Below are 12088 nucleotides of genomic sequence, written 5' to 3'. Positions count from 1 at the left end.
AATTTATAATGTATACAAAATCCAGAGTAAAGGCTGGGTATTTTTTATTTTATTGTTTAAAGTATTACAAATAGTAGTACATATATCTCCCATTTTTCCCCCCCATTGACCTTTCAAGGCTGGGTATTTTTTATTTAGTATAAAAGTCTATTTTATACACACCAAAATTAATACAATGATTTAATCTCCTATCTACAGCACTGCCACAAAATACAAGTGTGGCCCCAAAATACAAGTGTGAAAAACAGCATCTTAACTAGCCAGTGTGGCTCGGTGATTGAACATGAACTAAGAGGTCACAATTCGATTCCTGGTCAGAGCACATGCCTAGGTCACGGGCTCGATCTCCAGTAAGGGGCATGCAAAGGGCAGTCCATTGATGATTCTCTCTCATCTTTGATGTTTCCATCTCTCTCTCCCTCTCCCTCCTCTCTCTGAAATCAATAAAAACATATTTAGGAAAAAAAACACACAAAAAAAGAGCACCTTGTTGGATGCCTGACTGTACCAGGCACCTAGTGTGTGCCACAGCCAAGTAGGCCCATTACCCGCTACCTCACTGGCATCAGAAGAGTGAGGAGATGACCAGTAATTAACAGTTACTGAGGTCCCACTTAGGATGTAGCTTTTCTTAAAGTACAGCTAGAGTTATGTTTGAAAGGGAAGAAACACCACAGGTGATTCTGCCTTTTGTTGAGATTCTCCAATATATACAGGTTTTTCTTTCACTTTACCAATTAAGAAAAAAATAGTGAAAAAGAGAAATCTAAAGCCAACAAGCTTTATGATTTAGAATTCAGTATGATATGAAAGATAGTGTCTTAAGAAACCTAAAGGTTGACTAACCTTACAAATCAATTTCAAAAGGTTTTTTTTTTTTAGGGGGGAAGGGAGGTTGAGGAGAAGGAGCATTGTTTTCTAGAACCTTCTGAAGTAGCTTAGAAATGATTTTAAAACACTGCATCCTAGCAAGAGTTTTTCAGGCCTCATATTTTCATGACTGCTTACTTCTGTAACATTTTCTTAAGAGAATTATGATCTGCTTTTCAGATTTCTTTTCTCTTCCGAGAAGTCAAATAAAGGACTTTGACTACTGGGCTGTCTTTTTTTGGGAATATCTTGCAGATACCCATTAATTTTAGTAGTCAACCATGCAGAAACAAACACTTCAGGTATCAATAAATTCAAACAAATCTAAAAAGCAGCAAATCTGAGATATTTTCCTAAACTCTAAATCACTTAGAAATCAATTCCTTGTTTCAGCAATCTATGGATCAGCTTAGGGCAAATAAAAAAACAAACAAACTGAAAGCCTAGGGCAAATTTTAAAAAAGGCTTTAATATCAAAATGTTTTACTTCCCAGTATTTGAATTAGTTGGTAATTCAAAAATCTAGGTCTCCTATCATCAGTACACCAGTACATCAATGCAAATAGTACTTTAACCACCAACTGGGAGAGCATATTTTAATTCTATGTTTACCATCAACCAGCAGTTTTTGCTGCAAGAATTTTAAAAACGGGCAATACCTGACTATTTAGTCAGCAACACTGATCTTTTTTCCCTTAGATTGTCAAATAAGAAAAATGACAACAGCCAACACAACAGCCATCCAGTGTGAATGAATCAAAATCATACCTATTTTTTTGTCAGGTCAGCAAAAAATGTATTTTTTTGGTGTGCTACAGAATTTTAGTAATTAGTTTATGTGCCATGAGATAAAAAAAGATTGAAAATCACTGCTGTAAACTGTAACATAGAAATTGCATAAAGGCAACAATTGCTTCCCTTGATGAATGCTTAAATAGCTTTTAAACAGGGGAAGCATTCCATAGAAAAAAGAATCTATTACTGAATAAAGTCATACTTTATGCTACTTGCACTACCATTACTTCTACTCTGTGGAGTAACTATATATACAAATAACTGAGTGGTACAGTAGAATTGAATAATATCTTTCCGGAATTTACTTGTATGAGGACAGAAAAGAAATACTTTACACAGCATGGGCAACACTGCACACTCAGGAACTGTGCCCTGGAGTATAAGAAGAGAGATATTTGAAAACCCCATTTCAGATTTCTCAAACACTAACAAAGAACCCTAGACACCTGCTCCTCAGCTTATACTAACTCTTCAATAAAGTGTCACAGAAAGTGTGTGGCTTTGACATCAGGCCTGGAAATTAAGGCCAGATCTTCCATTTGCTAACTGTGACACTTCAGGCAACTTACTTAATCACTTTGTGACTCCCCCATCAATACAAAGGGATGTAAAAACATCTGTCTTATGTGGTAGCTGTGACTCACAATGAGGCAATGCATAAAAACTAATTGGGAAAAGCTATTAATATTCCCCCATTTCCCCAAAACATTTGCTCATGGAAAGGAAAGTAATTTTTCATTATTTAAAAAACCTTTTCATTATTTCAAGGCCTAGTGTTTGTTATGATCAGATAATGATGATAATTATGCAAATAAGATGAGGCCACAGTCTTAAATTTCAGGCACAAGCAATTATAGTAAATTTGAAAGTTCTGTTTCAGGCTCTTTTGACTTCTCAATTTTTCATAAAATACAGTTTCCTAAATGAAAGTTTTAAAGTTGAGAAGAAAAAAAAAAGGTTTAATTACTAAAGCAACACTATGGGGCAAAAACACGGTAACAGTATATCCAGTCACTTCTGCTATTTCATCTAAAACCTATAGTTGTCTAACTAATAATAACTAATAATTTATCTATCTTCAATTAAACCTATGCATTAAAAGAAAATTATAATGAGGAATTTAAATGATTTAACCAGCCAGGAAAAATTATTACTAATCTATTTAATGAACAAATGCATAAAATCATAGCATTCCAGAGCCAAAAGAAACTCTAAAGATTATTTGGTTAAACTTCTTTTAAGGGTCTGAAAGCTATGAGTCATCAGAAGTTTCAGTCAATGTCAGCTGTGTAAGCTTATTCTGCTTAAATGTACTAGAACTTGATTGTTAACTGTCAGAGTATACTCTTTGGCAATGGTATCCAGTTGCACTGAACAATTATTCAAGGGACAGACTATTCAGAAACAAGAAAATGCACAGAATCTTTTAGCCTTTCATCAGCAGCAAATGGTCTAATGTCCCACCTTAGTTTAAACTTCCTAGTGAATTTTATACAAATGAATATGGTTTAGTCAGCTGAATTTTTAAATTTAAAAACGCACTCTCAAAAAGCCCAGTCCATAAGTTTATAAAATACACAGTTGGGATATAGTTTTTTTGTGGTTTTTTTTTTTCAGACCTTAACTGCAATTTTTTTTGTGTTTTTTTTTTTTTAATTCTTTATTGTTTAAAGTATTACATAAGTCTCCTTTTTCCCCCATTGACCTCTCCCGGGCTGCCCCCACCACCTAGCACATGCCCTCACCCCCCTACTGTCTGTGTCCATTGGTTATGCTCATATGCATGCATACAAGTCCTTTGGTTGATCTCTTACCCCCTCACCCTCCGTCTTCCCTATAGGTTGGACAGTCTGTTTGATGCAGGATATAGTTTTAAGGCAATATTTAGTAAACAAAAGGTCCATAATTTTAAGGGAGTTGAAGGTTTTCTTTTAACACCTTGAGTCCAGTCAGAGGATAATGAAAGTGAATCATTTGTTTAGATTTGGATTTCACAGATTAGTATAATACTTAAGAAAATAATGTAAGGGAAAAATAAACAACATTTCCTTCTAGGAAGTCAATCTAGTTTAGTGGTTCTCAGAGAATGGTCTCTAGCATTACCTGGAACCCTGCTGGAAATGCAGAGCTACAGTCAGAACCTCTGGGGATGGAGCCCAGAAATCTCCTTTAACAAGCCCTCCAAGTGATTCTGATTTGATTACCATTGGTTTAGTTCATCAGAGTAAAGACAAAAGTAGATTTTTAGGGCAGAAAGAGCCCAGACATAAAGAGTATACATTTTTTTTGGAATATACCTTGAGGTATATGTCTTAGAAACCTGAGTTTAGAAACTAGATACAAAAACAAACTCTAAGCCCATCCAGCATGGCTCAGTGGTTGAGCGTGGAGCTATGAAGCAGGAGGTCACTGTTCGATTCCCGGTCAGGGCACATGCCCAAGTTGCAGGCTCGTTCTCCAGTGTGGGGTGTGTAGGAGGCAGCCAATCAATGATTCTCTCTCATTATTGATGTTTCTATTTCTCTCTCCCTTCCTCTCTGAAATCAATAAAAAAATATTTTTAAAAAATAAAAATAAACTCTAAGAGTAGGCATGTCTATATCCTACCTAATAATAGACAAATATGCAAATTGACCATAACTCGGACACACCCACAAACCACGCACACAAGCCACACCCACCATCCAATCAGAGCGAGTATGCAAATTAACCCATCCAAGATGGCTACAGCCACAGAGAGCAAGGTTTCCCAGGCAACAGAGGGAAACAAGCTTTCCGCCAGCCGTTGCAGGCCTAAGCCTCCACTCAAGCTACAAAGTTTCAATTATAGAAGGTAAACAAATTCAAACAGAAATGGCGGCAGAATGGAGCTTGAGAGAGCAGGCCAGGGTTGCCGCCGGCAACAGGGGAAGCAAAGCTTTCCACACACCCTGGCCGGGCCCACCGGTGTTTCAATTATAACCCCAACAGAAATGGCTGCCTCCGCTGAGGGAGCCCCAGGCTTGGCTCGCTCCAGGCTACAAAGTTTCAATTGTAGAAGGAAAATAAATTCCAGATACCAGGGCCTGTGCTTGGGTTGCCAGGGGGCGTGGCCGGCCTGCAAACCACCACAGGCCCCTTGCTCAGGCCGCCCCACGCCCCAAGGGAACCCCCACCCTGATCAGGGACACCCTTCAGGGCAAACCAGCTGACCTCCACCCCTGTACCAGGCCTCTATCCTATCTAATAAAAGAATAATATGCAGATTGATCATCACTGCAACACACAATATAGCTGCCCCATGTGGTCAAAGATCCTGCCCCCATGTGGACACAAGATGGCCAGCAGGAGAGGGCAGTTGGGAGGCACCCGGCCTGCAAGGGAGGGCAGTTGAGAAGGACCAGGCCTGCAAGGGAGGGCAGTTGGAGGTGATCAACCTTGTAGGAGAAGGCAGTTAGGGGTGACCAGGCCAGCAGAGGAGGGAAGTTGGGGGCAAACAGGCTGGCAGCAGAGTGGTTAGGGGGTGATCAGGCTGGCAGGCAGAAGCAGTTAGGGGCAATCAGGAAGGCAGGCAGGCAAGCAGTTGGGAGCCAGCAGTCCTGGATTGTGAGAGGGATCCCAGATTGGAGAGAGTACAGGCTGGGCTGAGGGACAACCCCGCTCCGTGCACAAATTTTGTGCACCAGGCTTCTAGTAATTATATAATCTATATGACTATGTAACAGAATATTTTCTATATATCCTATATATATAAAAGCCCAGCGACCCTTAAGGCCGAAGGACCGGACAACCAGAACAACCGGTTGATATTACATGCACTGACCACCAGGGGGCAGACACTCAATGCAGGAGCTGCCCCCTGGTGGTCAGTGTGCTCCCATAGCCGGAGCACTACTCAGCCAGAAGCAGGGCTCATGGCTGGTGAGTGCAGCAGCAGCACTAAGGAGCGGCAAGCCAAGCAGTAAGGAGCGAGGGGTCCTGGATTGCGAGAGGGCGCAGGCCAGGCTGAGGGACATCACCCCCACCCCAAGCATGAATTTTGTGCATCAGGCTTCTAGTATGTATATATAGTATATAAAACAGTATAGTATATAAAACTATGTATTCATATGAGATCTTAATTTTTATAATAGTAAAAGTAGTAACATAATGATTTACATTTACAAAAGTTTTAGTTATATTTGTTTTTAACTCACTCTCACTTGCTGAGCAGACTTTGATTATCACTATACCTATAAGAAAATTGTACTAGGGATTATTATCTGATTATTTAGATAAGGAAATAGAGGCTTAAATAGGGTAAGTGATTTTCTTAAATACACATGGCTCTTTAATAGCTGGAGATCAAATGTAAGATTTCTGAGTTTAAAATAAGGATCTGATCTTTCCCTACATCACGCGGAACCATATTTTAATGTGAAGTTTTTTCAATTTTTAAAATTGTAGCAAAATACACATAAAGTTGAATTATCATGTATTTAAAAACAAAATTATAAAAAGAAAAAAGCATTATAAGAATAAAATATTCAAAGATACTTTCACTCTACACTATTCAAATCAACATACACACACTGATTAATTTTTCATAGACCTCTTCTGTCCTTTGAATTCAGCAGGTAGCCTGCAGATAACTTTTTCAGGCTAAGGGTACAAATCTTTGTACTCCTTCATATTCTATATAAGTCTCAAGAAAATATGCCTTTAAATGAAAAAACATAAAATCCTAAAATGAATTCGGGCAAGATAAGAAGCAGGCTGATGAGTGTAACAAGAACAAGTACAATAGAAATAAATGCTTAGAAAATACACAAAAAGTTACTGAAAAGCAGAGATAAATGTCAGGCTATTTCTACAAGAGACTAACCTAGACATTCTCTCCCTTTGTAACTCAATGGTTAAAGGTACTCTAAAAATCTATTCCTGGCTTTTAAAAATATACTCTCGAAAGAAAGTTCTAGCAGGAAATGCACTTGGCAACAAGCTCACTTAGCAGAGAGCTAATCTATGTGATCTTAAAAGACTTCAGTAAACATGCACACATCCTTTTCCAGTGGTTCTTAAATGTCCTCTCTACCAAAATAACCTGCATTAGGATTTGAGGACTTCCTATACTGCTCTAAAAAGGTTACAGAAATTATTAAAATGATTCTTAAACTCAATCTAGAAATGATTTTATATTAAGGCCCAGTGTGGATTCTGCATTAAAAATGATATTTAATAGCTTAGCTGGTGTAGCTCAGAGGTTGAGCTTCAACCCAGGAACCAAGAATTAGCTGGTTCAATTCCTGGTCAGGGTGCATGCCCAGGTTGTAGGCTTGATCCCCAATAGAGGGCGTGCAGGAGGCAGCTAATCAGTGATGTTATTCTTTCATTGATGTTTCTCTCTCTATCCCTCTCCTTTCATCTCTCTCTAAAAAAAAAAATAAAAAACATATTTTAAAAAAGTAATCCTATATAATAAAAGCCTAATATGCTAAGTGTAGGGTCGGCTAGTTGGCCGTTCAACCAAAGCGTAATATGCTAATGATATGCTAAGGATGCTTAACCACTAGCTATGATGTGCACTGATTACCAGGGGACAGACGCTCCGACTGGTAGGTTAGATTGCTTCTGGGGTCCGACTGATCGGGACTTAGTGAGATGGGCCGGACACACCCTGGAGTCCTCCCACAGTCCCTCCCAGGCTGGCCAACCTCCTGTGTCCCTCCCTGGCCCCAATTGTGAACTGGTGGGGTCCCTCAGCCTGCCCCACACCCTTTTGCAATCCGGTACCCCTGGGGGGATGTCAGAGAGCCATTTTCCACCTGGTCCTGCTCAACGCAGGAGCTGCCCCCTGGTGGTCAGTACGCTCCCACAGGGGGAGCACCACTCAGCCAGAAGCTGGGCTCACACCTGGTGAGCACAGCAGTGGTGGCAGGAGCCTCTCCCGCCTCCTCAGCAGTGCTAAGGATGTCCGACTGATGGCTTAGGCCTGCTCCCTGGGGATAGCAGGCCTAAGCCATCAGTCGGACATCCCCCGAGAGCTCCCGGACTGTGAGAGGGCACAGGCTGGGCTAAGGGACGTTCCCCCTCCCCCGAGTGCATGAATGTTGTGCACCGGGCCTCTAGTCTATATATGTAAAAGCCTAAGCAACCATTACGACCAGTTGACTGGTCTACCAGTTGCTATGATGCACAGACCACCAGGGGGCAGACGTTCAATGCAGGAGCTGCCTGTTGGTGGTAAGTGTGCTCCCACAGTGGGAGCGCTGCTCAGCCAGAAGCTGGGCTCACAGCTGGCGAGAGCAACTGCATCCTCTCCCGCCTCCACAGTAGCACTACCGAGCAGTGGCAGCAGGGACAGCAGGGCCGGGATGAGCCCTCCCTGGCTGCCTGCCGCTTCACGCACTGCTACATCCCCTGAGGGTCCTGGGATTGCGAAATGGCACAGGCCAGGCTGAGGGACCCCATCAGTGCACGAATCCATGCACTGGGCCTCTAGTGTTTAATAAAAGCCATTCTCTATTGTAATGTTGAATGTCAATTGTACCTCAAAAAAACAAAACCATTCTTAATAATTTTTTAGAATTTACAAAAAGGAGGTAAATTAGTATTTAGAACTATACAAAACATATGCCCTCTGGGAACTAACATTCTTTTACTCAAAATCTGAAAATAATACATAATAGCAAAACTCACACAGCACCAGAGCTTAACTTCAATCTCATCTTAATTTTATTACAATTTTCTAAACTTTTTCCTTAAAATGGCATAAAGTGTATAAAAATCAGTGTGACATTATGAGTTTCTAATTGTCCATCAGTAAGAGACTTGTTGAATAAAATGGACAATCATTCAATAAAATACTATGCTACTGTTTAGTACAGATAAGCAATGATTTCCAAAATTAAGTGTAAAACTAAACAAGGTGCATATAATCCTATATAATAAAAGACTAATAGCAAATCAACCAAATGGCAGAACAATCGGTCGCTATGACGCACACTGACCACCAGGGTTCAGACACTCAATGCAGGAGCTGCCCCCTGGTGGCCGGGCTCATGTGGAGAGTGGGCCTAAGCCGTAGGTTGGACATCCCCTGAGGGCATCCCAGACTGCTAGAGGGCGCAGGCCGGGCTGAGGGACTCCCTCCCCGCCACCCCCCGCCCCGAGTGCATGAATTTCATGCACTGGGCCTCTAGTAGTGTATATAATATACTTATTTCTGTAAGACAGGGGAGGAAACCCCCATAACATATATACATATATATATAATTACTTGTATAATAGAGAATATCTCTAGAATGATCTGTAAGAAACTAGTAATGCTGGCTATATCCAGGAAGGGAAAGAGGACAGTTGGGAGTCTTTTCACTCTATATTGCTTTTGCCTTGTGAATGATGTGCCATGTCCAAGTATTATTTATTCATAAAAGATATAAAACCAAACTCCTTCTTTTGACAATCCCTTCATTTTATGGCTAATTCATAATATTTTAAGCTCATTACTTCTTTCCTGGCATTATATTATCAATATATAACGACACTGTATCAAATCAATACCCACTTAGCAGTGGGTTCCTAAGCTGCATGGCTTCTATGTGCTTTTATTTATGACAGTCTTTAAAAGGACATTAAAATGAAACTGTCTGCAGATTCCAAAACTGTCATGTGGAAAGAAAGCTGAGATCTAAAAGTGTTTTCTAAATAGACCATAGGAGAAACCTAATGTTCTAGTTAATAAAAAAAGTCTTATCTCTTATATGAGGTTTAGTGTCATCTTGAATAGTCACATTCCTATATGATTATCAAGGACTACTTCATTCTGCAAAGCATATTAAGATATACAGATGTTTTATAAAATTAACTCAATAAATATTATGTGTATATTTTTTTCCATTAACAAACAAGGAGAATAAAATACATCCACACTCCTACCTTTAAAAATCTCTCATTAGTCAACAGTGCAACCTGCTTTTCTGTAGCTTGCTTTTCCACGTACCTAAAATGTTTACCGTATCATACACAAAAAGAGAAAATTAAACATTCTAAGTATTTGAATAGCACATGGGGGAAAAGAACTACCTAGATTGGTGGTCACATTCTTTCATTTCTTCTCAAAAATACATTCAAAATGATAGTTTAATGACATTTTTTTAACTCCTTAAGTCAGCTGCAATTCACAGCCTAGGGGTCCAATCATAAACTCCAGAAATGGAAATGTTATTTATAAAAAGTAACTCTGGAGAATCTGTTAATTATGTACCCTTGTAAAAATATTTTTCTTCATGCCAAATTTTCAAATCCAACAAAGAAATCTCACAATTAAAAACAGAAGGGGCACAGCCAGTGTGGCTCAATGTTTAAGCATCAATCTATGAACCAAGAGGTCACAGTTTTATTTCCTGTAGGGCACATGCCGGGTGTGGGCTCCATTCCCAGTAGGGGGCATCAGGAGGCAACCAATCAATGATTCTCTCTTATCACTGATGTTTCTATCTCTCTCTCCCTCTCCCTTCCTCTCTGAAATCAATAAAAATATATTTTAAGAAAACAACAAAAAACACAGAAGGGTTTAAATCTGCTCTAAAAAAATTAAGTTTCTTTTTCCTTTTTCATCTTCAAAAATAACTGCATCTGAGACCCCTTATTTTGGTCCAAATTCTATCATAAGACATGTTAAATATGCATTTTTTTTTTTTTTTACCTCCTAAATGATGGAAGACGTCGGATGTTTTCACATTGATTATCTGATAAAAAATGTATTCTTCTCTTGGCTTCTGGGAGATTACAACACAGAACACTGAGGGGCTGGGAATAGAAATGCTCTAATAGAGAAAGCTGAAAAAAATATAAAGATTAAATATATTTGTTATATTTTGGCAGTAAATCTTTTGCCCTATGCCTGCTCAATTTTTAGTTGTTTTTTAAACAGCAGAAGTATTTATGACACAAAATATACTTAATGTCAAAATAACACTGCAAAAAATACATAAATGGTTAATACCTTTAGTATTTTAAGGTTTTCATTTTGTGGACAAGGTCAGAACATTATAATCTCTGAAGTATAAACTAAATAAACTAATACAAATATATAAATTAGCTATTTGCAGAAGCAACTCACTTAAAATAACTGTACAGTAAATGTTGTGGGGATGAGACCCAAGATTCTAATCAATGTCCCAAAACTCATAAAAAAATACCAATCTAAAATCAGTGTAAAAACTGGTCTGCTAAATAAATAAAAATGTTACAATGGTAGAAGTTTTGCCTATTCTTTTTTCATAAAAATAATAATGAAAAACGAGAATGGCTAAAGTAAATGTATCTTTTTAAATTCACTTTTACTTCATGGAGGAAAATATAGTACAGTATCTGATAGATACAAGTAATCTAGTAACTAGAATGCTATAGTTGTCACAGTATAAGGATGAATGATTTTCCAGATTCTGCCATAACTGGTAAGCTATATCTCGTAAAACTCTCTAAATATTAAAAACTTTGAGTCTAAGCAACCTTCTATTGACCAGTTTGCTTTTTTCCAGATACCTTGATACTGAAGAAAGTTTCCTACATAGTAGACAAAACACACTGTCATCACTGGGAAATAGCATTCCCATCACAAAATAATAAGTTAATATGCTAGCTTACATATCACTCTTAAGGTATTTGAGCTTGGTCCTTCGTAAACTAATAATGAATTTCTGAGCTACAGACCAGATGATACCCAAGGCTAGAGAAAATCCTCCAAAATAGTTCATTCTGGAGAAAGTATAAGGCTGTAAGGTGAAGGACCAGCCTAACTTAAAAACAAGTACAAATCAGAAAGCAATTATTCATGCCAAGTGCTAAATTATTTTTGCACATATTAACATAATCTTGTTTCTTATATTTTCCAATGACATTAATGTGGTAATACTTATTCTAATGTTAACACCGTTTTTTAAACATGAGAAAAATAAAAATCAAACATGATAAGGAACTTCCTGGGGAGGAGGAATGGTAGCAAATTCACATGAGTTATAGTAGAGCTATAAATGGGATAAGAACCCAGTGTCACTTAACTATTTTGTCCAAGTGTGTCCTCAATCTCTGGGTCAATTAACAAGTTGGTTAACATATCCACCTGATGAAGGAAGGATTTAAACATATGCAGAATAATCATATTCCCTATTTACCTCTATAGAAATCAGGACTTACACATATTTCCCACTGATGATTAGGAAAACTGGACAAATGGGGTCTAAATGTTCTGCCACTTATTAGCTATGTGACCTTGGCCAAGCTTACTTACCCTAAGCCTGTATTTTCATGTGCAAAATTGAGGGTAATAATACATATTAATTAAACAAAGGAAATACTTAGTAAAGTGCCCAGCACAAAGGAGGTGCTTAGTAAATGATCAGAAACCTACAAAATCATTCAATCTGATTCCCCTTATTTTACAGATGAGAAAACTGAGACC

The 12088-nt window shown here is 38.6% G+C and overlaps 1 protein-coding gene across 2 annotated transcripts in view; it reads right to left on the bottom strand.

Moving 5' to 3' along the window:
• Positions 1–12088, bottom strand: part of ORC3 (origin recognition complex subunit 3) — a 62235-nt gene that overhangs the window by 21734 nt on the left and 28413 nt on the right. For both annotated transcript variants that reach the window (XM_008147216.3, XM_008147293.3), the window contains exons 10-11: positions 10331–10464; positions 9562–9625 (exon numbers count right to left, since the gene is read on the bottom strand). In XM_008147216.3, the coding sequence (XP_008145438.1) occupies positions 9562–9625; positions 10331–10464 (198 nt within the window). The remainder of the gene's footprint in view (positions 1–9561; positions 9626–10330; positions 10465–12088) is intronic.

Source organism: Eptesicus fuscus, chromosome 10 (assembly GCF_027574615.1).
Source record: "Eptesicus fuscus isolate TK198812 chromosome 10, DD_ASM_mEF_20220401, whole genome shotgun sequence".
Taxonomy (NCBI): domain Eukaryota; kingdom Metazoa; phylum Chordata; class Mammalia; order Chiroptera; family Vespertilionidae; genus Eptesicus; species Eptesicus fuscus.
This window is presented reverse-complemented; position numbering and strand designations above follow the sequence as displayed.